We start from the raw sequence: 27,997 nt of genomic DNA on the forward strand, positions 1-27,997 counted from the left end.
AAGCCAAATATTATCCCAGGCTTCCAATACCATCTTTCTACAATGCCAACTTCACTTAACCATATCATACACGGGCTGTATAAGAAATAGGAACAATGTTATGTAAATCTAAGGGTTGTACATAGTGTACAAGTCTACAGGAGAATGATATGTGCAGTAATAGTACCAGTTCCAGGGGCGTTCTACCTGTAGAAGTAGAGACACCTGTCTCAGGTACAGTGATATACAGTAAACCAGACAGTATTAAGACAAAGTGGTATGATCATGGAATGTTACGCTTGGGACGATGGGAATGTAACCACACTACAGCCGACACTAGGGGTGGGATCGGGGGGGGGGGGGGGGGGGGGGGGGGCAGTCTTGTGGCTGGATCCAGGGGACGTTGCATAGGGGTTGTGTGTACAACTGTGTGTCCAACTCGAGATGAACGACTTGAGGGGGAGAGGGATGCCTCCCATACACTACACAGAGTGGTATAAAGTAGTACCTTGGCTGGTACGCTAATTGCAATAGGGTCAGAGACGTCAAGGGGCGGAGACTTGGGAGCCTGTCTTTCGACATACAAAAACTTCAAACGAGTGTTAATATTGACCTACTGAACAGTACTGGCCATACTGACATGTCCTGTAACTACAGACATGCAGTTCTCAAGCTCATCAGAAAAACAGAGTTAGCATTCAGAGATACGGAGATAACAACTCCAACGATTATTTTCCCTTAAAATAGAAGGCAGTGTTTAGTTCCACTCAGGTTTTTTTTTTTTTGTAAAGTTTTTTTTATAATGTGCTTTTGAAATCACCATTGGACACACACACTTACGCATACACTTGCACATCAAATCATGGAGGTGCCCTCAGACTCACACAAACAAACTGTCCAGGGATGAAAATAAAGCAAAACATTGAAATAATACAGTACTTATTCTTTCAAAAAACAATTCTCTATATTACATGCATTCTTCAAAATCCATAGGGCAACAACTAAATAAATAAAAAAGGTAAAACCAATAATAAAAATAAAAAACTCACATTATCATCAACCAATCAGTCAAGTTTATGAACCCTCATAACCAATCATCAGTTTTATATGGACTTGTGAGGGAAAAAAACTAGTTTTGTCCTTGTGTCCACCTATCTCAGGGGTCAAATCTAAAATCTCGAAACCAATCACAACTCCACCCATACAGACACACACCACCCACTCTACAGAGAACCTGATTTTCTCTCCTCATCCCCCTCTTCTCTCTCTCTCTCTTTCTCTCTCTCCTCTTTCCCCCTCCCAGGCCACTCTGGAATGTTCTCTATCTAAGCCACTTGTCGGTTTGTCTCTTTGATTCGATTCACCTTCATCCAAATGTCCCTCCCTCCCATTGGTCCAGTAGTTTAAAGTGTGCTGTTATGACGGTCTGAGGAAGTGTTGGGGCTGAAACCAGAACCTGATCTGCCTCAGCCTAACGCAGGACCCATTTAAACAACCCTAAAGGAAGACAATTCCCAACCTTAGGCTCTCTAGTGTGGATCATCCTCTACACTGCTTTGGACCAGTGTGTGCTCTGTGTGTCAGTATAATAGCGGCTGGGCTGTTGCTGCATGTGCAGCATGTAATACTAAAACCCAAACGCCGTACCTTCATGTCTGGGCCCGTACCTGCATGTCTGGGCCCGTGCCTGCATGTCTGGGCCCGTACCTGCATGTCTGTGCCTGTACCTGCATGTCTGGGCCCGTACCTCCATGTCTGGGCCCTACCTGCATGTCTGTGCCTGTTCCTGCATGTCTGGGCCCGTACCTACATAACTGGGCCCGTACCTGCATGTCAGGGCCAGTACCTGCACGTGAGGGCCCAGGGCTGGTCTCAGCAGTAGCTGCGTGTCTGGCCCTCAGTGTGAATGGTCCAGTTAGGTCCGGGCAAGCTTCCCTGCCGGGCTAGGCCCCTCTGATTGCGGAGGCCCGGAGGCCTTTGGGAGGAGTCGGGGGTAAGATCCCGATGGGGGGCGTTAGGGTACTGGCCCAGCACAGGACCAGGCTGGAAAGGGTACTGGGGAGGGAAGGCCCGCGGACCTCCCAGAGATAGACCTGCCAGGGCAGCGGAGGGAGAAGTGATTGGTTGGGGGGCAAAGGGGTAGGAGCTGCGAGAGGGGTAAGGGGGCTCAGGGTACTGCTGCCGAGGGGGGTAAGGGTTAGGGCTGGGGGCGGGTACGTCTCCTTGTGTAAAGTCTGTGGATCTGTAGAACTTGAGTACCTGGTCCCCAGAGGGCATGACGTCATAGGCCTGGCGGTACTGCCCCCCCGAGGAGGAACGTCGCAGAGGGTCCTGCCTGTGGAAGCCCCCCCCCGCCCCCCCCACTGAGGCCCGTGAGCGCGAGGGGCCGGGGGTGTAGACGTTGTAGGCCGGAGGGGGCTGGGAGGGGTGGTGGGAATAGGGATTGGCGGGGTGGTCCAGCTGGGGGGAGGAAGAGGAGGAGGAAGAAGTCATGTTAGAGGAAGGGTCCACCCTATCGGCCCTCTCTTCCTCCACCAGCTTCTCTATCAACAAAGAGGCAATGTCCTTTCCTGAGAGGCACTGGGGGCCCTCCACTGGAACATTTACCCTGCCCTCCATCCTGGGCTCATGGTTGCTGGAACTCTGGGGGTCAGAGCGGCTGCGGTAATGGGCCCCAGGAGAGGCTGTGGAAGCGGGGAGGAACTGGCTGGACTGACCCTCGAGTCCCAGGGGTGGGGAAAAACCATGGGTCTGGTCCATCTGGGCAGCGGGGCTGTCTGGGGTGATGAGGCTGAGGCTAGTGGACCCTCCCTTCTCCGAGGAGGGTTTGGCGGGCTCCTCCTGCCCCTCTGAGAGGGGGTCAGAGGTCGTGGCCTGGGTGGTGTTGTCCAGGTTGGTGGTGGCCCAGCCCCTGGTGCCGGGGTCGGAGGGAGGGGGGAGAGGGTCAGGGTGGGGGGTGAGAGGGTGAGGAGCGGGGGAGGTGTAGGGGTAGTTGACATAAACAGGTTCCGTCAGCTCCTTACCAGCCTGCCTGTCAGTCTGGGGGTGCTGGGCGGTGAGGGGGGGCTCCTCTGACTGGGGGCGGTAGCACACCCTCCCGTTTTCAAAGTAGGGGTGTAGCTGCGAGGCGGTGACGTCGGGTTGGCGGAGCTGCGGGCTCCGCTGGTGAACAGACAGCGGCACGATGGAGGAGGAGGGGAGGGGGTGCACCTCACTACGAGCCAGGCGCACGGAGGAGGAGGACTGGCGCTGGGGGCGCGGCCGGGGGCCGTCGTGGGAGCGCTGGTGGGTGTGGCCATGGGAGAAGGACTGGGAGTGGCTGTGAGAGTGGGCGGCGGCCCAGGCCCGTGTTGCCTCCGAGGACCAGAGCTGGGGGAGTCTCTGAGCTCCAGGGTAAGGGGGCTGGGGTTGCTGGTGCCCCCGGGAGAGAGGCCTGGAGCTGGGGTCTGGGTGAGCGTGCTGGGGCGCGGGGCGGAAGTTGCCCTCCAAGTCAAGCCTCATGTTCTGGTAGGAGTGGCGTGCGTAGCTGGGTGGGCCCTGCGGCGGTTCGGGCCCTGCAATCTCGTAGTAAAAGTTCTCGCCCTTTCCTGGGTCGTCTGAGGAGGAAGGAGGTACAGGCCGGATGTGGGCCTGCTGCGGGGGGGTGGGTGGCTGGGGTCCAGGGGCTGGCTGACCAGCTGTCCTGGCAGCGTAGTACCGGGCCAGCATGTCTGGAGGTCCAGAGTGGCGTTCAGAGAAGGCTCGAGCCAGGGGAGGGTTGCCCTGCGGCTGACTAAACATCCGTCTGACCCTGCCCGAGTCCAGAGAGCGCCGCAGGTCTGACTTGGCCAGCAGGGGGCGCTGGGGAGGCTGGTCTCGCTGCACAGCCAGGTCCAGGGGCTTGGGGGGCACTTTGGGTCTGGTGGGCTGGAAGGACTTCACCTGGGAGAGGGGCGAGCTCTCCGACTTGGAGTGGATGAGCTGGAGTTGGGGCGGGGGCTGGGCTGACGGTGGCTGGGACGAGGTGGATGTAGAGGTGGACTTTTGCTGGAGGTGGGGGGCAGAGAACTGTCGCGAGTAGGCAGGGGGTTTCCTGTGGGCCTGGGCGGGGCTGGGTCTGGACGCCTGGCTTTGATTGGTGTAGACAGGGCTGGGGGTGTGGTCTTCTCCTGAGGAGCTCCCAGCAGACAGCTCAGAGGCCACAGAGTCAGACACCGAGGTCTCAGATGACAGCGTCCCAGTGTCCTGAGACACACAAACGACACACGTTAATAGACACAAACACAAAGACAACAAACAAAACACAGTGTCTTAAAACACAGACTCTTGGCTGCATTCGTACTGTACACAAACACACAGTGCAACACAACGTACAAGCAAGCACAGACATGAACTGGCGTCTTGACCTCAAACTAAGCCCCCTTATGTAGACCTCCTCTACACAGAGACCTGGCTACTCCAGCCTCGTACACTGTCTGTTACTAACGCTTGAGTGAATAGCCCTGAAACTAGAACAGAGACGCAGCCAAGGAGTCTGATTTCTAGAGCACAGCCAGGCTGTCCACCTCATTACACTCCATGCCCTATAGACAGAGAGGAAGTTACAGTGAGGGGGATGAGGGTTGGCATGGTAACCCTAAAGCTTGCGCAGTTCATGACAGTCCAGAGGGAGCCACGACTGGATCATGCACAAAGAAACACATACGACATCACAAATGCAAACACACACACACACACCTGTCCAGGGGTCCTGTCTTCCTGTGCGTGTCCAGTCTCGGTGGTCTCGGCGGAGCCCTGGTTCATCCACACAGACAGGGGACGCACTGTAGAGTACAGCTGGTTAGGGTCTGAGGCCAGCAGCTCGCCGGCGTCCGCGGAGAGGGAGCGCTGGTAGCGGGGGTCAGGGGGGTCCTGGGTGCGGGGTTGGGGGGGCCGGTAAGGGGGCGTGGCCCCCTGGCGCAGGGCCTTGTTGGCGCTCTCTGCCAGAGCCAGCGCCATGAGGCGGGCGGGGTTCTTGGGAGGGGGAGGGGGCGGCTGCTGAGAGGGCAGAGGAGCGCCTGTGGGACCAGGGATAACTGTTGAGAGAGAGAGGAAGACATAGACAGAGAGAGAGAGAGGGGGAGAGGGGGAGAAGGAGGGGGGCAGAGCGAGAGAGAGAGGAAGACAGAGACAGAGAGAGAGAGAGAGAGAGGGGGAGAAGGAGGGGGGCAGAGCGAGAGAGAGAGAGGAAGACAGAGACAGAGGAAGACAGAAACAGAGAGAGAGAGACGGAGACAGAGAGAGGGGGAGAAGGAGGGGGGCAGAGCGAGAGAGAGAGCGAGCGAGAAAGAGACAGACAGAGCGAGAGAGAGAGATGAGGGCCGTGGAGTTCTGTTTATATACACATCAATGTTCTTTATCAGTGAAGATCCAACTGTAATTACATTAATATCGCACACCCAGTGGAATTACTGACTAAATATTCTACTATAATCAGATATGCATTAACTATCTCCACCCCCCAGAGTCCTCACCTCTGACCCTGGCATCAGGGGGGGGGCCGAGCTTGCTGCGGATCTCCTGCTGGCAGCTCTCGCTCAGCTGGAAATCACATGACCTCAGCAGCATGGAGATCATTTGAGGGGGCTGGGGGGGGCCGCTGGGGGGAGCGTTGGTGGGCAGTTCACCGGCTCGCCCGCCAATCATCTCCAACACCTGACAGAGACGCATGATTGGTTTAGAAGACAGTAAAACGTAGGACCCATTTCCTGTACTGAAAAAGGTAGCAAACAGCCTCCCATACACTACAAAGAGTGGTATAAAGTAATACCTTGGCTGGTACGCTAATTGCAATAGGGTCAGAGATGTCAAGGGGCGGAGACTTGGGAGCCTTGGTTGAAAGGGCGTTGACCACTTTCCTGGTGAAGGAACGCCTCTCTGGGGGTGGCTGAGCAGCGGGGGCGGAGTTCGGCTGCGCCTGACCGTGAGACGGGCTCTGGTTGGTTGTCTCTACCGACTGGGTTGCTGCTGGGCTGCTATTGGATGGCCGGTGCTGACAGAACACTTGCAGGGGCGGGGCTGTCGCTGCGAGGATCAGACTCCTTCTGGCAGTCGCCTCCGATTGGGTAAGGACAGAGTCAGGATCCTCCGTGACTGAGCGCTGGCCGCTGGAAGAGGCGTGGCCATGGTGGCTAAGGCAACGATAGGGTGGGGGGCTGGCTGTGGGCGGAGAATCCCTGGTGCTGGCCACACCGATTGGTCCGTCCTCCAGGAAGGTGGGGCTAAAGTCGATGACGTCCTCGTCGTGCCAGGAAGGGGCGGGGTCTGTCCGAGAGAGGTCCGGCAGCATGTAGACGCCCTCTTCGTCCTCATCATCCTCTTCGTCCTCGTCGTCGCCCTCCTCCCCGGGGCGAGGCCGGTCGCCGGGCAGGAGGCTGTCGTACGAGCGGCTGGACGGCAGGCGGGACGGAGGCCTCTGGGGGAGGAGCTGGGGGTCCATGGCGGCGGCCAATGAGAGGCCGTCGCTGCTAGAGCGAGGCCTGCGCAGGCGCTGCGCCTTCGACTGACCTGAGGGAGCGGAAGGAGAGCGTGAGAGACACATTAGTGCTGTGGGAGGAGTCTGTTAAACCTGATCTGACTGGTTGGTAGACACAGGACTCCAGCAAAGAGTGAGAGTGCTACCTGCTCCGCTGTGCTGGGACGACAGAGACTCCTCGCTCTTGGCTGACCTCAGAGTAACACTGTCTACACGGCAACCTGCAGGAACAAGAGAGAGACAGAGAGATTGAGGGAGGGTGGATCAGAGAGAGAGAGCTACAATGACTCGGAAACAGTAAAGGGTGTACTGTATTTAAAACTTGTTTACCAGGTAGGTTGAGGCCTGGATGTTATTATGCGTGCAGATTCAAGTGTACTATGAGGGTTAGATGAGAAGAAATGGGAGGGGCAACATGGCCCTGGTCAAGCCTGACAGCGAGTAGTCTGCCCTGATGGACCCCTCTATCGCCCTGCCACTAGTAGAACTACATATCCCAAAGTTCTTGACCATCTCCCCTTGTCTATGTCTTACCAGCGTGCGAGGTGGTTGGCTGGAACAGAGAGCTGATCCTCATGGGTTTACGACGCCCCGCCCCCATGGGCTTCCCGATGGCGAAGAAAGTCTTCCAGCTTCCCCCGGCTGCCTTCCTCGCCTTGATCCCCCTCTTCCTTCTGCACGCGGAGGAGAGACGTCGAGGAGGAAGGAGAGGAGAGAGAGAGAGATAGGAACAGGATAGGTGAAATATTTATAATGGTGCTCTTATCAACACCTACTAGGTAGTGAGGAGCTCATGAGCGGGACAGAGGGAGGGATTCATGTCTCACCTGTCAACGGGGAGGTCCAGGACGGTGTGGTACTGTCCTTGCAGGGAGAGGGGTGTCCCCTGTAGCAGCAGGGGAGCCTGGGTCCTGGCCTGGGCTTCCTCCAGGGACAAGAGCCGTGTCGACACAAATGACTTGGGTCTGCTTAGAGACTGGCGGCCTGTTGGGAGGTGGGGGGGGACGGGGACGACAAGGGACACAGGAGCTCCAGTTAGTTAGAGAGAGGGGACAGAGAGTGGAGGGCTGACAGAGTGATAGTGAGAAAGAAGCAGGCAGATAGAGAGAGGCAGACAGAGAGAGGCAGACAGAGAGAGGCAGACAGAGAGAGGCAGACAGAGAGAGGCAGACAGAGAGAGGCAGACAGAGAGAGGCAGACAGACGGGCTGTTGCATTGCAAAGGCAGGGAAGGCTGGTCCTTCTCAGTTGAAACTGGAGGAACTCTGGAGTAACCAACCCTGTCTTGGGACCACACACACACACGCACACACGCACAGAAGCACCAGAGGCAATCTGGTTAAAGAGCTCAGCTAAAGGCCTTGGGCTGACCCAAAGAGCCTCACCATCCTCAACACTGACACTCTGATGACCTTCATCATCACAGTCAGATGACAGGCCAGACTCACATCTGGTTGGAGCTGAACCAAGCAAGTGCCTAAGACGCGGCATCAACAGCTAAACAAGCCTGGGCTGAGTCAGTATCATGATCCTGAGGCTGGCAGAGACAAGCAGCATGGCTGACACACAGTTCAAGCCTTCACAACAGGGCTGAGTAGCTGACACACACACACACAAGCACACACACACACACTTGGTGTACGGGCTGCATATTTGGATGCTACTGATTTATTAGCATCTGTATGATAGTGATTGGCTGCGTTAGCTGAAAGACAAGCTGCTGGTCATGTTAACGTCGGTCAAGGGTGCAGCATTACCTGTTTCCTCTGGCTTAGTTGGATCCTCTTTAAAGAAACAGCCAGACCGTTAGAAGGACATACTTACTGTCCAGAACACACTTACATCACCACTCTACAACAGTCTCGGTAGACTTGGCTACTATACAGCTCAAGCAAGCTTCATAACTCCTATACAAAATGGAGTGATGGCATGAGGACAACATGAGAGGGAAGATAATTGAGAGACACATTTCAGAGGACCGGAGGATGGGGTCGAATTCAGCCATGGTGAATGTTTATTAAACCTGTTAAATGAAGACGAAGGCTTAACCTCGGCACTTACAGACATACCCTTACAGCATGGGCCACAACAAGACAACACATGTCTCACAGTCATCATCAACACACCTTCACATCCACTAGGATGGCAGACATTGCAGGCCAACAGAAATGGGGGAGGGACTAGATCAGGCTAGATCAGTTTCTTGAGAGGGGTGTGGCCTGGAAAATGGGAGGGGTCAGAACACGTCAGAGAAGCGTCGCCAGTCAGGGACAAGGTCTGGCTCCTCCTCTGTCTCCTCCCCCCTGGCCTCTTGCAGACTGACCAGGCGTCGCAGTCGAGATGGCCGCTGACGAACCTTAGGCGCCAACCTGCCCGTTGCTATGGAGACATACAGCTTACTCACTATCGGCCGTGTCTAGTAACAGGATCAGTCAGGGTTACATCTTATCGCTGCAGCTAGCCAGAAGATATAAATGTAGTGAAATATGGAGGTATTTGGACAGAGCAAGTAGCAGTTACGTTTGTGTGAGTGGACGCAGAGAGAAGTGGAGCACATTGGAGTAGAGGAGAGCAGAAGTGGGCTTAGCGGGAGTGTGAAGACGAGCGGTAGGAGCTCGCCTAGGGCTCTGCCTGTCCTGGCCAGCAACGCTGACCACAGGAAAGGGAACCTTTTCTGGAGCAAAGCTCATCAATCAGATTGTGAACTGAACTGCACACACTGGGGCACACACACGCACACACACTCCAGTTGACAGACAAAGAGAGCGACCGAGTGAGCTGCGTGAAAGAGGACCGGCCTGTCAAGATGTCAGATGCAGACGGAACGCGAGCGGGCTGAGCCAGACAGACGGCTACGAGAGAAAAGGTTAGCTGAGAAGCTAAAGAGACACGAGATAAGGTTACTGTTTGAGATCGGGCTGCGACCACGGTACGTCTGCATCAAATCAAAACGTATTTGTAGAGCCCTTTTTACAAGCAAACGTCACAGAGGGCTGCACACACGCCCACAGAACTGCCCCTCAGCCGACTTCAAGGAAGGCAAGGGGAAGGAAAACTCATTCAGGAGAAGAAAGACAGAAACCTGGGGAGGGGCCATTCGGTGAGGGATCCCCTCCTCCAGAGACGGTTGGTGACAGAGCGGTTGGTGACGGTTGGTGACGGTTGGTGACCAAAACACAGGCGAAACACAGTCGCGCATCGAGAGTAGAGAATTAAACGGGTGCAAACGGTCTGCACTCCCACATACCTACGCTGAAGCGCCCCACGGAGGTGAAGGAGTCGCTGAAGAGCACGTTGACGTTGCTCAGGAGGAACTCCACCACCACCGACTGGATCCTCACCTCCTTGAACGGGTCGGCCCCACTCAGGCCCACCGCCTCGATCTCCATGGACCTGGTTCAGGAGGACAGCACGGCAGAGCACACAGTTAGACGGGAGACTGTGAAGACACACACACACACACACTTCCCAACACGATCCAGAGAAGGACCGCAAACTGCGACACGTCAACTTGACAGATAGACAGGGAGGTACACAGGCTGGTAGTACACGCACAGACACACACACACACACACACCTTAGCAGGTTGGGAGCCCAGACGATGGCCAGGTTCTTGATGTGCATGTTGGTCTCTCCGCTACAGGTGGCCAGGTGAGCCAGGTGTTTGAACAGATATTCCAGGGTCCTACAGACAGAAAAAAAGACGTTACAATTTCACGCTTTCACTTTTCATATTAGGTTGCTATCATTTCAAATTAGTTTGAGTGTACACGCGTGTGTGTCTGTTAGTGTGTGTGTGTGTATCTACCTGTAGTGGGGTGGAGGCAGTTGCTGGATGACATCATGGACCTTCACCATGCGCTCGTCGTCTGTCATCTCACCCATGCAGTCCTACGGAGAGCCAGGAGGGCCAAACAGAGACTGTCACACAACTGTGTGCTGCAACAACACAGGATGTGGATCCATTCAGCCAAGTTCCACTGGTCAAGTCTGGGATGCGGCGGTGGTAGCAACAACAGTTTCCATGGTAAACGAATGTTGTCAAGCACATTCTACACAGGTGTCATCTTGTGTGTGCATGTTACCGTGGTATCAGCGTACGTTGCCATGGAGTCATATGCATAGGAGTGTTTAGCGTGTAGTGCAAATGGTAATAGCGGAGGCAATTTGGATTCGATGTGCGTTACTCACGGCAAACTTGTCGTAGAGTTGGTATGTGAGCAAGGGGTTGGGCAGCTCTCTGAAGTACAGCTTGCACAGTGAGCCCACACAGTGGATGTCCTGCATGTACATGTCCTTGGTCAGGTCTGGCACGTTCTCACTGTCAAACTCATGCCTGGAGGACAGCAGCAGAGGAGAAGGAATCAGCCAAGGAGAAAGAGAGGGAGCTGGTTTATGGCTGTCAGGATTGTGGGTGCATTCTCGCATGATGCTGTGAGAGTGAGAGAGAAAGAGAGAGAGTGACAGAGAGAGAGTGACAGAGAGAGAGTGACAGAGAGAGAGTGACAGAGAGAGAGTGTGACAGAGAGAGAGAGACAATGAGGGAAAGAGAGAGAGAGAGACAGAGACAATGAGGGAAAGAGAGAGAGTGAGAGAGTGACAGAGAGAGAGAGAGTGACAGAGAGAGAGAGAGACAATGAGGGAAAGAGAAAGAGAGTAGTAAGCTGTGGCCAGTCAAACCTGAGTTTTTGGATGTTGGAGGAGACTCCAGAGTGTCTGTAGATGCCATCTACGACCCCATGCTGCTCAATGAACTCTGAGCAGCTCTTCAGCACCTGGGGGACTGGAGCAGAACAGAAAATGTGAATACAGAACCGCAAATAACAACACTGGCCAAATAACTATCTTAATGGGTGATAAGAGCGCCAGTATCTTGACCTTATTGTGACAACAACTGAGGACTGAGTGAGAGTGCATTTGATATGTGGAAATGTCTTTTGATTTGAACATGACCGAGTGTGTGTGTGTGTGTGTGTGTGTGTGAGAGACAGAAACAGACAGCGTGTGTGTTTGGGTCCAGTACCATCCAGTCCAGAGTTGAGGAGGTGTTCCCCCAGGTCACAGCCAAACACCCTCTCCTTCAGGATGCCTCTCTGCTTCAGCTTCTGCTTGGAGGGACGCGACTTCATGAAGGTCCTCAGGAAGCCGATCAGCTTGCCGTGCTTCTTAGATACTGCCACGGGGGGGCGACAGAGAGCCGGTCAGTGAAAGGAGACCGGGAGGAGAGGAGCTTGCTAAGGAGGGGCATGGCTGTGTATCGAGTGTATTAGATAGAAAACAAAGCCACATAGAGAGAGGGGATGTGCTGTAGTCTACACGGTAGAGCAGCATTTGAAAGCCTCATCATCATCGTCGTCAAGGTGGTAGTGGGGAGGGAGAGAGGAGCGTTAGAAGGGAGTGTGAAGATTAGGGGGCTAGAGAGGCGGTCTGTCAGTCGCTTTTCGAGAGCAGCAACAGCAGCAGCAGATTAGAATAAGATTACAAAGCAAATTAAGATTAGGGCATGAAAGATTCTGGGGGGAAGCATCTCGATGTAACCGTCTGTTGTCTTCTACTAACAAGCTAATCTGTCTTCAGGATCACCAGACAACACAACACCTGTACTTGGCTGTTAGTAAACCTGGACCCATTAATAAGCTTCACTCTACCAATAGATACATCTACCAGCTATAACCTCTACTGCAGCCTTAAGCTCAGTTAGACTACTGAGCAGTTCAAATGCTGCTAGCCTGGGCTGGATTTGGTCCAATGCACAAATGATGTGTATGTTACATACACTTCTAAGATTATGGTTAAAACAAGACAAGACAGATTCTTATAAGAGTCCCACATCGCTCTGGAAAAGGGGGTCTGAGCCGTAATATGTTAGACTTTGTTGTGTGTTATTTGGAAGGAACCCTCTGAAATTGTCTGTCTTGGCTTTCAGTTTATGGAATTTGGTGCCATAATTTAAGACATGACAAGCTCTGCAATGGTTAATTTGTACACAGTTAGGGGGAGATTATGGAAAGTAACTCTAGATCCAGATTGTTACCAGCCAGTCTTTGGTACCAAGGCTGAGAGACTAAGAGAAAGATAAAGAGAAAAAAGGAGAAACAGCGTGAGAAAAAGTAGTAGGAAGAGAAGGCTGCCAGGTGCTTAAAACGGCACAAGGAGTGTTGATACTTGTTTAGACAGACAGAAACACTCATTAAAGGAAAGATTTTCCCGAAGCGCTCATGAGCCCGTGAGAAAAAGCAGGATTAAGACTTCCGTGTGACATGTTACATCGGCCTCATACAGCCTGGACGATGAATAGAAATAACTGGAGAACCACCTCGTATTGTTTTGTTGCCACAGACCATATGCTCTGTGGTGATCATACTCTGTCTATTGATTGATTGATTTATTGATTGGTCGCAGGTGTGTTTTTACCTGATGTGGGAGACGGGGGTCCAGGAGAGCTGCTAGTTGCAGGTTTGGAGCTGACTGGATCAGCGTCTAAACACAAACAAAGTAAACTCTTTAAAGACGTTTAATGTTATGATTACTTGGTATAAGCAGCTACATCATCGCTCATGTTTGTGGTGTGTGTGTGTGTGTGTGTGTTACCTGTCTTGGCGGCTGAAGCGTTGACGGATTGAGGCAGCTTTTCATTAATAAGCTCGACACATTCACTTGGAAAGAAGCCCACCTGGAGAGAAAGACAGTAAAGTAAGTAGAGTGTGTCTTTGTCTGTGTGTGTGTGTGTGTGTGTGTGTGGGGGGGGGTACTAACCTGGAAACCATGCTTGCCTCTCCACCAGCTGGTGTCCTCTTTAGGTGGCATGTCAATCACTGATAGGATATCTCCCACCTGGACACAGCCACATGCGCACACACACACACACACACGTTAAACAAACACAGAAACAGGACCACCCACACGTTCAACAACAAATATTCAACTTAGCAACATAAGCGAAGAGCTGATATAAAAGTATTGTTACTACATAAATTCTACAGTAGTATAACACCCCACAGTTCTGTAATTCAGCTATAACCTCTTTATGACACTATGATAAATACATGCCATGATAACTCTGAAGAGGAGAGAGGGAGAGGTAGAGAGAGAAAGACAGAGAGAGACAGGGAGAGAGAGAGAGAAAGACAGAGAGGGAGCGAGAGAGAGGGAGAGCCAAAGGAAGACTAAAAGTAAGAGCAAAGACAGTGAGAAGTTGAAGAGAGGACCTAAAATGCATGCGAGAGCATGTGTGTTTGGGTCACTCTGTTCTAGGGCGCTCTGGCCCAGAAACCCTCTCTGTATGTAGAGCAGGAGCTACAGGAATAGACCTGGGGTGGGAGAGGAGGAGAGGAACAGGAGTGGGACGCGGAAGTTGCCAGCCAAACAGGGCATGGAGAGAGAGATGGAGAGAAAGAGAGAGATGGAGAGAGACTATATAAAAGACAGAGAAAGGTCAGGACAGGGACGAGGTCGATGTCAAGACGAAAACATGACGTTACACTCCACGGTGTGGCCTCACTATAACGTTTCTCCACAGAGCCTGTCGTTTGAAAACAGGCTGGACAATGTACTTGTCATCCAAGTGGCACGTAGGGCCACCTGGGTTCTGTGTTCCCCTGCTGGGGCGCCGTACCTCGATGGAGATCTCGTCGCTGGCCTGCGCGGTGTAGCGCTTGGTGACGTGAGCAGCGGCGATGGCCGGGACGTTGAGCGAGGCTTCCTCCTTCAGTAGGAAGCGGTTGCCCCGGTTGTCGATCTGTCAAACAAATCAAGCCTCTAAGAGTCAGACTCAAACTGAGGTTATCCATCTTACCGATAGATAAGTCTAACCTTTAACCCTATTTAACCTTTTGCTTACATTACATTTTAGCTCGGTGGGAACAGCTCAAATATATAATTTAAGAAAAGGTGAATTCACACTGAAACATTACTTGCTATATTCATATCCCATTACACGCCCCGGCTGGGCACCAGGTGCTGAAGGACAAAGAGCTGATTCTCTCTGTCCATCTCTCCCACACTGCTGACTTCTCACTAAGCCTGCTCTTTACTCGAGCCCACATCTTCCCACACCCTGCTCACTTTCTCTTCACCCTCCAGAGTTCTTCTTTTCCAACTCACTTCACATCCTTGTTCTTTATATTTGCCTCCCTTCGCCCCACCCCCACCCCTCCCCCCACCTACCTCCATCCAGGTGAGGACAGGTCCACAGTTAAGCTTGTTGTCCACAATCATGGAGAGGCGACTCAGGTACTCCGACAGCAGGGGCGTGAAGATCTAAAGGGCACCACGACAACAAAAACATCAGCGTAGAAAATAAATGGGAAGCATCCGCCTTCCAAAACAAAACGAGGCTCATAATGAGTGTGTGTGTGTGTCTTTTTCAGTGTTTGTTCTGTTTGTGAACAATACAAATGCAGGTGTGCGTGCGAGTGTGTTAGCGCTGCCTCACCTCCAGCCTGTCTCCGATCTCGTGGATGGCGGGGAGGGGCAGCAGCTGGGAGTAGCGGCGGTCGTAGATACACTGGTGCAGGTGAGCGTCCAGAGTGCGAAACTCCTCATAGGAGCGACGCACCATCCATGTCTTCCCCTGCAGGGAGGAGGGGAGGGAGGGAAGAGAAGGAGGGAGGGAAGAGAAGAAAGGAGGGCAGAGAAAGGGATGACGGCAGCAAAAAGAGAATGGAAAGAAATGGAAGGCAAAGAAAGAAAGAGGTGTAAAAAAAATTGGAAATGTTTTGGGTTTATTGTGTGTGTGTGTGTGTGTGTGCCCACTCACCTGGCAGGACACCTGTACCAGGAAGACCATGTCTTTGGCAGAGCCCGAGCTCCAATTAGCATCACTCTGCTCACTCGCAAACTGCAGCTAAGTAACACAAACAGGTCCAGAAAATAATTACATATCAGACAAACGCGCACACACGTCCCTTTTGAGTTCTCTCTCACACACATACAGTTAAGCATAGGTTGGACAACTGTGTTTGTACTATATAATGAACAAATTATACTTTGTGTTGCTCACAATTACCAGGAACTCTGTCATACACACACACGCAAGCACGTGCACACACAAAACTCCAATACAAACGTGTCCCCTGATATGCCTGTTCCCCACTAACTAAGTGATCCACTTAAGAAGGTAGATCAGAAGACTGCTTCACACATGGCTGATTGACAACCGTTATCTGTCTGATAAAATCATTAAATATTCTGTATGTGAAGTCTGCTTGTGTGAGATGAGGGTAAGATCAAGAGAAGAGGAAATGTAGAGTCAGAGAGACATGGGGGTAGGGGGGCGGGGCTCAGGGGGGCGGGGCTCAGGGGGGCATTTGTCAGCCTGACAAAACAGTGACAGCAGGAGGAGTGTGTCTTTCATCACTTGCTTCTCCAGGGGGTTTATTCTCTAATGACAGTTAGTTCCCAGCACTGCCCACACACTCCAGGTAACACACACGTGCACACACACACACACACACACACACACACACACATTGAAGCACATTCAAGCAGACAGCTATGCTCACACACACACAAACGAGAGGACAGGAGGAGGCAACCAGTTCTATTCCCTGGAGCTATGCTGCTAGTATGTTCTCAGAATAACAGTGTATTTTATCATGAATATGATGAATATTTGATTGTGGCTTGGGTGTGCGTTTCCCATAGACGTGAATGAACAGTCTATGACTATGTCTGAGTAGCTGTCTGATGCACATTCTATGAATAAAGCGAGCAAACTAAAGTCAACTAGAGGGGGAGGGGTTGGGTGAGAGAGAGAGACAATGAGGGAGAGAGAGAGATAGAGACCATGAGGGAGAGAGAGAGAGACAATGAGGGAAAGAGAGAAAGAGTGTGGAAAAATCTGCTCTTCCCCTCCAATGCACAGGGTCTGGAAATCTGAGTGAGTTTGTTTGTAATTGTATGAGTACAGTTGTGTTTGTGTGTATGTGTGTGTCTGTATAAAGGTCAGGCTCGGTCTGGGAGATGTTTCTTCCTCTGCTGTCACAACCCCCTACCACATCTAGCCGCTGGCCTTGACGCAATTTGACAGAAGCACACACAAACACACACACACACAAACGGTAACTACTATGTGGTAATCAGGACTGCTGTCAGTCTCATTGCCGTATACAGTTGTACGGTCATCCTCACAGGTCATTGTGTACTGTCATCATTACAGGCTGATCCTGCCCTCATACAGATTCACACAGTTAGTTCCCCTGTTACTTTTCTTACCTCGATGGAGCCAAATTCAACATTCTCATAGTGGAAATGGGCACAATCTACCAGCTTGGGGAAGTGGCCTTTCACGATAGACAGCCTGAAAACACACACAAACATAAATACATATTATAATAGGGGTTCCACCTTAGAAGGATCCCTAAAAACAGGTTCAGATATGAAATACAGCTTGTAAACAACAAATCATGTTTCAACTTGATCAAGTGCCTCGTGATGTCACCGAGTTTCTGGCGAAACACAGAAGCTATGAAACGTAGACTTCCTGTTTCGCAATGGCTGTAGGTCACTTGCTCGTGATGTTCCGAGTGTGCATGCTTGTGTGTGAGCAAGATATGAAACTAGATATGCAGTCGTGCTGTTAAACTTCCCTCCACCACTGCTGAGTCACTATGAGGAGTGGTGATTGGCTAGACAGGCGAAGTATTGCCCCTACAAGGACAGGACAGCTACACTGTAGTGACTCCTGTCTCTGTGGCCCAACCCTGTGGTTCTGCAGCCCTGGTAGGACAGAACAGGATTGTTCTAGTCCAACGGGATCCCTACTGGTCTACACCTGCCAAGCGCACCAGGAACTATTTTGCGGTTGGCCACCGAACAATTCCAGGCACAGTCAACCCAACTGACGGCGGTTCCCACAGAAGGTGAGATAAGGCTGGTTAAGTCAGGCTACGGTGAAACATGAGAAACGGGGCCGCTCCAGACCAGCTGAGTTAGCTGAGTCTGGGCCAGGTTGCGTGACGGGTGTAACGTTATACACCTCCTGTCCCATCGGGGCTCACCTCTTGTTCATCTTCCCCTTCAGGTTGGCAGTGGTGCCCACTGAGCGGGTCGCTGGCTCCCCGGAACTCTCCAGATTATCGGTGCTCCGAGCCTAGCGGAAGGACCATAGGGGGAGGAGAGGGGGAAGAAAAGGACGAGAGGAAAGTGTAGAAAAAAAGAGGCAGGTGAGGAGAAAGAGAAGGGAGGAAAAAAAATTATGATTACCATTAAGTTACAATGTGAGATTATTAACATTCGCAACTACTGTGATGAATCACTCACTTCATGCAACACTATGGAGTCCTACTATAACCACAACATTTTTCGTCACCAGTCTAACCCTCCCGTCAGAGCACTGTCCCCTCCATGTCCTGATGCAGAGAGCACAACTGGCCAGAGCAAGAGTGTAGACTAGCAACCAGTCAGCCCACCACACATGAACTCTAGTTTCACTCCAGCCCTTTAACAATGGAACACAGATCCCATATCTCAAACGACAGGCTAACCACTGAGTCGCTATGGGGAAGTGCAGAGCAGTCCACTTCCTCTTTCGACCGTACTAACGAGAACACGAGCACACCGCTCCTACAGTGGTGTATAATGGTTTGGTTATCATCAGAGGACCCCACGTGGCCTCCATGTTCTGGTTTGAGTGGTTCCACGCAGTTTTTCCCTGTCAACAACGTCTGTCAGCAGCCAAATGACACGCACCTACGTACGCACAGACGGCGAGAGCCTGCATCACGAAACAACACAGACAAATATTGGTCTTTCTTTCCCCTTCTGTGTCTTTCATGCCTTTCTCATATCTATCATCCCGCTGACACATTTCAGCGCGGCCCGATGACAGCAAACAAACACGCCCCCCCTAAGCCCCTTGTCGATGACCAGGAGGAAATAAACTGACCCGTCATTGGACAAACACGCAGACAGACATGCACGCAGTCCCCTCCCTTCTCCAACCGCTCCCATCCCATCCGGGCTGGAGTAGGGTTGCCGTGGCAGCCGGCAAGGAACAAAAGGCATGTAAGGTGATCCGGCTAGCAGATCTGGCTAGTGGTGGCTAACAGCTAGAGACACACATCTAGGAGTTGCCATTAGATCGGAACAGGGTAGAGCAGAGGGTTCGAGCAAAGAGCGGGCGGCCCTGAGACCTCTTCAAACACAGTGGTGTGTACAGAACACAGGCTTCCACATTCCCACCTCCCTTCTCATCCACCCCCCCCACCCCCTCCCCGCCCCCGCCACCAGCCCTTTGACGGAGCTGAACCCAGGCCCTAGCTGATCTAAAAGACCCCTTCGCCAGGTCACTGTCTTCTTTTCCCCTCCTCAAGCCTGTTCCATACCTTCTGCATCCTCCTCTTCTTAAACATCTTGCCGGCCCCGTTCAAAGGGAGTGCTCAGACGACGGGACGTTACATGCTCACACAGAGACACCCCGCTGCCCGTCGCTCGACACATTTGTCCATCCCGTCTGGCTGTTTCTGCCTTGTATGTTTCTCTCTTCCCCCTGTCTGTCTCTCCCCCTGTCTGTCTCCCATGTTCAGCTGGAGCTAGCCACCGTCCCGGTACCACTGCTTTCCCTGGTCCACGCACTGAGACGGAGAGAGAGGTAACCGGACCCAGAATACACACCTGCTAACTGCTGGTCACACACACACACACACACGTGCGTACACATACACGCGTGCACAAACACAGGTGTTGAATATTTGATGGTGTGAACAGTGCTGGTAAGCCAGGGTCACTGCAGGAGTTCAGGCTGTCAGCTGCTCTCTAAGAGACAAGAGAGTAGCAGTAATGATAGCGTAGTACCGTCACAGCATTTATAAACGAGAGGGAAAGGTTCTTTTTGGTGGACACCAAGGCAACAACAGGAAGCCTGTCTAAAGTACCAGAAGTGACAACCGTCATATACCCTTTTGCAGTGGTTCTCAAGCTGTTTCAGGCAGCGAAAAAAATATTGGGGCCCACCCCCTCCTGCTATAAGAATTCTCTCAGAAATCCCTAGGCAGACCCTCACGGAAAGAGAAGCAGAGAAGAAAGACTGAAATATTATTACAAAAACAGGACAGATTGAGAGAGAGGCCAGCATGCAGACTGACAGGGACACGGACAGTCGACTATAAAAGACAAGACAGACAGGCAGGCAGAATCACAGAAGGACAAACAGACAGGCTGAAACAGACAGACATACAGTACATGGACAGACAAAGAGAGACACAGCAAGAGACAGTAATGCAGGCAGGTTGACTGGAGGGAGACTTACCAGACAGGCCTGTCCGGCTCACAGCCCCTAAACACATGGTGCATCTCCTAAACCAGCACACTCAACACAGAAAGAGAGAGACAGACAGCTGATTTAACCACAGTCACCAATACACACAAATGAAACGACTTCTCACTCTGTCGCATTGTACTCAGTTTACTGGGGGTGTGTGTGTGTGTCTGCGCGCACAGTAAATGCTGCATGGTTTATACTAAACACCACGGGCTAGGAGATCTTCAGTTGCGTTATGTGGGCTGGGCAGCATCACTATGGTAACAGCCTTTTTGCATGTCAAGCTCTGAGAGGGGAGAGAGAGTGAGACAGAGACAGTGTGTGTGCATGCGTGAGAGCCAATGTTTGTAGAGGAACCGAAAGAACATAGTGTAGATGAGGAGGATCTAAAAGTGACAGAGAGACAGAAAGAGAGAGAGAAAGGGAGTGTGTGAGACAGAAAGAAATGTGCTTTGTTTCCCCTTTAAGTGTTTGATTCAGTAGCAAAATGGCCGGATGTGGGTGATGCATGTGGGCGACTGTGTGCAAGAGTTTGTGTAAGGATGGAGGCAGAGGGCACCCTAATGTTAGCACAGAGAGAGAAAGAGAGAGTGGCCTGATATTTTCTTCATGTCCGTAAGTGCGTTAACTAAAGTGGGTCACTGTCATACACACACACAAACAAACAAACACACACACACACACATCAGAGAGCTGATAGTAATGATGACGCCAGCTATCCCAGGGGTATTCACACATTGGTTGTAGCCAGTAACATTCTAGCAGTGTAATGCTTTATACACACACACACACACACACACACACTTCACTCCCAGATATTTTTGGAGCAAAAGCAACCCCCCCAAAAACATTGTACATGTAATCAGCTGAGACAAATCTGGGCAGATCTGGTCCAACCAGAGGTGATCCCTGGCTGCCTGCATGTCTATTATGCAGATTGTTTCTCTGGTTCGGAGCCTCAGCAGGTGTCCTGGCTCTGACCCCAATACAGGACAATGGAAGACAATAGAGGACAGAACAACACAAGGACGTCGTGGGGTCAGTCAAGCAGAAGAGCAGCTCCTTATTGCCTTCACCCCCACCCCAGCACACACACACACACACACACACACACAACACACTCCCTGAGCTTCCCTGTCAACTAGTATCTCATTTGGCCTTCTTCAGGTCAGTCACTGTAGCTGGGGGAAGCATTGAGGTGTTGGAGGCTGGGGGTGAGGATGATGGGGCTGGGTTAGGGGTTACGGATGATCATTTGTAAACTGGTCATTTGTAAACCTTAGACAAGCTTTACTGTCGACTGCAATCCCACTGGGTGGGTACTACTCGGACAGTCTACATCAACTGTGTCAATAAAGTATGACCCCCCCCCCCAGCAAAATAATAATAATACTTTGCCAGGAAGATGGTACCTATTATGAAACCACCTTTTCCATTTGACATTCTGACTTCAACAGAGCCCACAGGGCCAAAAGTCAACTTTTAAAATAAACCTACAACCTACATACTTTTAAAATAAACCATACAAAAGAGTAAGTTGATTAAAATAACACTGGCTCTGACGTCATCTGACTTAACCAACCCTCCCCCCTCCCCTTCTCTCTACCCCTGCTCCTCTTTTTCTCTTCCTCTCCATCCTTCTCCTTTTCAGTCTCTCACTTTATGTATGAAAGAAAGCAATGAGCAGCCCCCTCCACACACACACACACACACACTCCCTCCCTTCCCTTTCCCTCTTTCTCAGGAGGAAGAATAGGTTCAAAGAGTGTCCTTTCATGCTCTATCCCTCCGTCCTTCCTCCACCCACCCCTCCCTCTCACTTGCTTTCCCTCTCTCCTTCTCTCTCCATGTGACAGCAGTGTCAGCCTCTCTTCTCTGGAGGGTGAACAAGAGACTAATGATGGGAGACGGGCCTCTGGACCAGGAGGGCGAGTGTGAGAGAAAGATGTGAGCAGAAACGCGCGTGTGTGGGAGAGACAGAACTGCGAGTGTATACAATGGAGGAAAGGAGAAAAAGAGAAAAAGAGAGGGAAAGTGTGTTTGCGAGAGAACAGCATCACTAAAGCGTCAAGATCCTTCCAATCTGACAGCCCAGAGCAGAGCCAGGCAGCTATAGCTTGCGTGGGCCAGTGTGGGCAGGGAAGACAGCAGGGATGCAACAAATGGCAAGCTGGTAGTGGTAGCGCCACGCTGCTGATGTTCATGTACGTCTGGGGGTGTGTGTGTTCCTTAAACACTCCCTCGCCTGCTGTCACTATGGCGACAGGTGCATGGCCTGGGGACAGGGGACGAGGTATCACGGAGGTGTCAGGCATGAGCCAACCAAACTCATCAACCATATAAAGACAACACACTCCGCTCTAACGTGGTGCCCGTGTCGTGGGTCCGTTTGGCCCTAGACTGGGACAAACGAGCAGCAGCCCCAGTATAGTTCCAGCGTCAGATAGTGCTCTGTTTCTCCAATTTTATGATTCTGGCTAAAGATAAAAGTACTTAAATTCCCGGCTCCTCCCCCACCAGGAACTCTTTGACTATAGCTTCAGAGCTAGGGGGGGAGGAGCCTTGGGTAGCCTCTTTAACACACTCCCTCCCTCCCTTCCTCCACCCCTCCCCTGATCTCCAATGCCTCCCACAATACAACAGGCCTTGGCCTTCCCATTCAGACATATGTACCCTAAAACCAAGGAGGTTATAAACACAGATCGCCCCCCTCCTCTCCTATCCCACAAGCACAACTCCATTTACATATCCATCTCTCTGACTCTCACACCCAACCTCCGGTTGTTCTCTGTGTCACTACAGGCTACTACAGTGCAGTGCAACAGTGTGCGCGCGCGTGTGTGTGTGTGGACCGGCGAGGTCCGGAGGGGTGAGAGATGAGGAAGAGCAGGACTTTCTATCAGACATTCCAGGAGACTCCCTGGGAAATAGTTCTTCTATCCAGTCCTCCTGCCCCCTCTCTCCCCCCTTTCCTCAGCACTGTTACCCAAACCCCCTCTCTTGGCTCCCCATCTCCTTTCTTCCGCGCGACAGGAAAGACATAGAGCCACCGGCAGCATACTAAATACCACACGCATGTGGGCTCAAGCACAAACACACACACACACACACACTCGCACACACCCATACCAGCTGCGGCCCAGGGAGTGAGCAAGGGAGAAAGAAATAGCGAGTTTGAGGGAAAACGAGCGAGAGGGGAAAGACATGTGAAGAGGCTGGGAGCGAAAGCAGATAAGAACAACAAAACAGTAGAAGGACTTGGCTAATAGTGGACAAGCGTAGTGTACGAGCATGTCTATGCATTTACATTACATTTAGTCATTTAGCAGACGCTCTTATCCAGAGCGACTTACAGTCAGTACAGGGACATTCTCCCCCGAGGCAAGTAGGGTGAAGTGCCTTGCCCAAGGACACAACGTCATTTGGCACGGCCGGGAATCGAACTGGCAACCTTTAGATTACTAGCCTGATTCCCTAACCGCTCAGCCACCTGACTCCCTGTGCACGCATGGTGTGTGTTGAGGAAGAGATCCTCACTATGTGTTGTGTGTGTGTGCTTGCTCAGTTGAAATAATGAGGGTGTGAGTAAGTGAAGGAGGGAGGCAGTGAGTGACTGAGCTAGTGACTATCAGACCTGGTTGCGATTATCTTGCTGCTCCTCTATAACCCCGTCTGAGGAGATGAGGGGTGACAGGGCGTGAGGACTGGCCATCGCCCAGCCATGCCCCTCCCTGGTTTGGGGCGTGGGGAGTGGGGGCTCAGTGACGCCCCCGAGCCCAAACTGTCACTCAGGGGCTCTCTTAACCCGGCTCATCCCAATACAGGCCCTGGGAACCAGGTCACAGTCAAGGGTGGAGCTGGGCCTGGGTTTGAGCCTGGGGCAGAAGGCCTAAGGCTTGGGGAGGAGGTAGAGAGAGCAGGCAGGAAATAATGCCTCTACTCTTTAGCCCGCTCTGCCCAGTACCCAGCCTCCTTGACTGACAGACACCTAAGTCCTCTTCAGTAACACAGATACTTCTTGAGTTCCAGGAAGAAGAGGGTAATGGGTGTACTAAAACAGGCTAGGCTAATTGAATTCTCAAGCTCATTCTCTGTGGATATCATTCTCCCCCCAAAAAATAAGCCACATGGGAACAGCCTACTGAAAAAGATTAATGTCACCCTTCATTCAGTGAGTATGGTCACAGTGTGTGTGACTGTTGGTGTGCATGTGTTCACAGGTCCTGATAGGATGCCATCTATCTATGTAAAGTTTATTTCATGATAATGCTCAGGTCAGGTGACCTCTGAAAGTATAAATTACCCATTTCGTCCTTTCCTATCCCATCCCGAGGTATCCATGTCCCTTTAACTGGTGGGTCAAGTCATGTCCGTCTGCTCTGCTCACCCCCTGAGGGACAGACTGGACCAGTGTCACCTCCAGCCAGCCAGGTTCCCCGAGCAGCAGGGAACGTGTTTCATTATAGGATCAGCATCTTAGTCTTGCCTGGCACCTGGTCAGAAAGAGTGTTTGTATGATTCTCAATATTGTGTGGATCTACAGTGGGTTTGCATCTCCTGTTAGACTCCCAGGCTGCAGACTTGATTGATTTCCTATTTATCGGCTGCTTTGATAGACAGCGTTGGGTAGATGTTACTGCGTAGATCGATCCTGAGTGGTTGTAATGTTGTGTTAAGAGCCCGCTGAGCCCGGCCACTACACTCAAGTAATAACCCTAAAGCATGGGGCAGTTTGCAAGGATGCCAGCTGGCAGTTGTACAGAATGCTTATGGAAATATTATGTAGCACTGTCAGAATGTGGAGTCACTGTTAGTGAGAGGAGATTTCAGTGAGGCTCCATGCCAGCCCTACTATACCAGTCCTGTCTTAGCACTGTGGTTAGGCTGGGGTGATGTTGGTGGTTATGGGGTTTGGGTGATGGCGGTGGGTTGGGGTAGAAGGGTTAGTGCATGCCAGTTTATCAGTATCCATTTGATTAGGCAAATCTAGCTCAGAAGTCAGCAGGAGAGGAATGGAGAGCTGTTGGTGTCACAATCAGCTCTGTTACGTAATCGCACATTCTGCTCCCTGTTCCCGCTCCCACACTCCTACAGACCCAACTTCTCATCTCTGTAACGATACTAGTCTCCCTTGCTGTTTCCACATAAACACCCATGCTGCAGAAATTGCATAATGTTTGTGTGCACAACACAGTCAGGTGAGGCTATACTGGTATGGGAAAGGGGGATGGAAGTGTAAGCAGAACGAGTGAGGGAGGAGAGAGAGATGGCACAACAATGGAATGTACTCTAATCATTTCTATCTGTCTTGGTTTCCTGTTTATGGAGTTGCTCTCCTCTCTCTCTCTTTCCCTCCCCCACTGTGTTTTTAATGTAAAGTCTATGGATGTACAGGCACTCACTGACCATCATTTCTCATTCCGTTTCCCTGTGTGTTGGAGCTGAAAGGAGGATGTGGTAAGCGAAAGAGGGACTAGTTTGAGCGGCACAGTGTCTAATGTCAGGGGTGAGATTCTCTTCTCTGTTCCACTTCCCTCCTCTGTAAACTGAGGTCAGGTGGTCAAACAGCCAAACAGATAGATAGATTCCAGAATCCAGACTCAAATCTTTCCATCTTTCAGCCTCAGCCCTAGCTCAAGTTATGGGCAACAGTTGCACTGAAGCCAAGTGCCCCAGACACCACCTTTACATTTACATTTAGTCATTTAGCAGACGCTCTTATCCAGAGCGACTTACAGTAAGTACAGGGACATTCCCCCGAGGCAAGTAGGGTGAAGTGCCTTGCCCAAGGACACAACATCAGTTGGCATGACCTGGAATCGAACTGGCAACCTTCGGATTACTAGCCCGATTCCCTCACCGCTCAGCCACCTGACCACCTTTAACCCCAGCCCCAGACATTGTCCATCTACTGGTTCTTAGTCAGTATCTGGCTGGTTTGTAAAGGAATGATAATGAATGTAATGATCACAGTGTAAGCCTTAAGCTGTTTTGTATGGACCCAAATTTATCCTGTATTAGGATAGGGAATATGGAGGCACCTCCAATGACTACTAAATAGTGATGGCTTGTGGACTGGATTCATTTTGTTCTTCTCCTTGTTGCTTATCTGTAATCTGGTGTGACATGAACAACCAGCGGAACTGTAAAGCACGAGGTAAAGACCATGTGTGGATTTAGGCCTAGCTGGAACAACCCATTTAGGAGTGTAACATATAGCCTACCCACTATAGCAGGGATTGATTTGTGATGGAAAATTATGATCAGAACTGACAATATAGGCTACATACTTACCCTATCTCAGGACGCAACTGGTAAGTTTATTCACTCAGAAATCTGAATGACCTTAATTGTAGTTAAACATGTAGGCTAGGCAGTCTGTACTGGTGTAACGTTATGCTTTAAAGTAGAAGTTTGATCAACCAGACTGACCAGTGGCTGCAAGACTACACCGAGCCTGTCTGCAGAAGGACATTTACTTTTGTCATACAGTAAACAGATGGTCTGTCACTCAAGTCAGGGAGTGTCATGTCCACAGGTTGTTCTGAAAGTAGGTACATTTGCTTTGCATAGCCACAGCCAGTCAGCCAGTCACCTGGCTGCAGTCTCCTGTTGAACCAAGTTGTTAGACTGGTATGCTTGGAAAACACTGCTGGTCTCTGTATACACAGCACTACAGGAAAAGGACGCGGCATAGATAAATAAGTGGAGTGTAGCTATTATTCTGAGTATGACGACAACGTGGGTTAACGGAATGGTTACCATGTTAGGTTACCCGTGAATGGGTTAATCCAGAAGCTTATGAAATAAATATCAGACTTTTGATCAAAGCAAAAGCTGTCTGCGGTGCAGCACTCTCTCCACACCATAGCTACACACAATGTCGTTCAGTGAACTTGAAGGTATTACATAGTTATATTCAAAACACAAATCACTTCTCTCTTTTAGGTTAAATGCGAAGACCACGACCTCCGTGCAACGTTGTACCTCACCGTATTATGTTTGTTACAGAGGTAGCCAGATAGAAAAATAATTAGCCCCGTGATTAAGGCTCTTGCCTTTGTTTTGGAATAGCGCGAGTTTGATAACCTGCACGTTGTTCCCTTCTCCAGCACGAGCAACTAACAAAAGATGGTCAGTAAACTGGTCAACATCACGTGACAATTAAACAACTATCAAAATAATAAACAATCATGGCATTGTATGAGCCATCACATTTCGTTATGTTTTGGGTTAATGGTATTGAAAACATAACCAAATTAACTAGCGAGCTACCCCCTCTGACCGTTCCATCGCCATTCATTCCCGCAATTCAAGGGAGGGGCACAGACAATCTTGGCTAAAACAACCGAACTTCAAACGACAAAGCAACATGGCCAGATAAATATAACAAACTGAATTCCCAAACAATAGGTTTGTTGGTGTATCTGGTAAGATAATTAGCTCCAATAGCACAATAGCTATCCGTCACTGGCTTCTGTAGCGCAGTGACTAGCTAAGTCCGCCACTCGTGTCCATTCAGTGCCCCTGTTACTAATAGCAACAACAGCGGCGGCAGCATCTTTGCAGGGAGAGAGACATGGCTAGCTAGTAATGTAGTAGTGTAGCTGTTAGGCTAGCAAAGATTAGCAAAGAAGCTCTGTATTTCTTTAGCTGGATATGGTTGTGTACATATAAAACTACTCTATAAAACTCCAAACACACAATTCGCTACACAAATGATGTATATCTAGCTATACAGTAGTAAGAATAAACCGTTTGCTTAAAATAGTACATAATTTATGAGTATTTAATAAAGAGACAAAATACCACAAAAAGGGGACTCACCACCATTCCAATATCCAGGTTCGGGGGATACACTTGATGTCGGAAGGACTCCGTTTTAAAATCCAATCTCACCCGATTGCGAAAATAAATGTAATGTTAAGTTGATGTTCATTTGCCCATTTGGCTGGCGAGCTATCTGGAAAGTCGTCACTCTTTTTCTTACATTACGACGACGGTACTGAGATAATTGCTTATCTCACATCTTGAAAATATCGAAACGTCTTTGTTGGTATGTTGTTGGCTAGCTTGCTAGCTAGCAACTACTGTACAGTTACAGCAAATCTGCCAGACGACCGACAGCTCGAGACTCAAAGTCACTAGTCCCTTATCCCTATCCAAGAAAGAGAAGCAGGAGCGGAGGGGGCGGAGGGATAGCGAGGGGCAGACAAAATCTCTGGTCTCATTTTAAAATCAATGGGGATGGCCGGGGTTCCTGCC

The 27,997-nt window shown here is 50.9% G+C and overlaps 1 protein-coding gene across 1 annotated transcript; it reads right to left on the bottom strand.

Annotated features, from left to right (window-relative positions):
- Positions 1 to 1,227: 1,227 nt before the first annotated feature.
- Positions 1,228 to 27,853, bottom strand: arhgap33 (Rho GTPase activating protein 33). The gene is made up of 23 exons (XM_067238330.1): positions 27,560 to 27,853; positions 17,472 to 17,563; positions 16,687 to 16,771; positions 15,230 to 15,316; positions 14,906 to 15,043; positions 14,638 to 14,730; positions 14,087 to 14,209; positions 13,228 to 13,305; positions 13,063 to 13,144; positions 12,886 to 12,951; positions 11,495 to 11,644; positions 11,152 to 11,254; positions 10,663 to 10,807; positions 10,280 to 10,362; positions 10,049 to 10,156; positions 9,719 to 9,864; positions 7,300 to 7,456; positions 7,007 to 7,146; positions 6,619 to 6,693; positions 5,768 to 6,504; positions 5,472 to 5,652; positions 4,696 to 5,033; positions 1,228 to 4,203 (listed from the first exon to the last, which is right to left on the bottom strand). The coding sequence occupies exons 1-23, from the start codon at positions 27,563 to 27,565 to the stop codon at positions 1,852 to 1,854; spliced, it is 5,565 nt and encodes a 1,854-aa protein (XP_067094431.1). The 5' UTR covers positions 27,566 to 27,853; the 3' UTR covers positions 1,228 to 1,851.
- Positions 27,854 to 27,997: the final 144 nt, after the last annotated feature.

This window comes from Osmerus mordax, chromosome 6, assembly GCF_038355195.1.
Source record: "Osmerus mordax isolate fOsmMor3 chromosome 6, fOsmMor3.pri, whole genome shotgun sequence".
NCBI classification, from domain to species: Eukaryota; Metazoa; Chordata; class Actinopteri; order Osmeriformes; family Osmeridae; genus Osmerus; species Osmerus mordax.

Bases quoted from the DNA above. Each gene is read 5' to 3' on its own strand.
- arhgap33 (XM_067238330.1), bottom strand. The intron at 10,808-11,151 runs GTTTGACTGGCC...GCTGTCCTCCAG, and splicing joins TCCAACATCCAAAAACTCAG to GCATGAGTTTGACAGTGAGA. The intron at 6,505-6,618 runs GTAGCACTCTCA...CCGCTCCCTCAG, and splicing joins GTCCCAGCACAGCGGAGCAG to GTCAGTCGAAGGCGCAGCGC.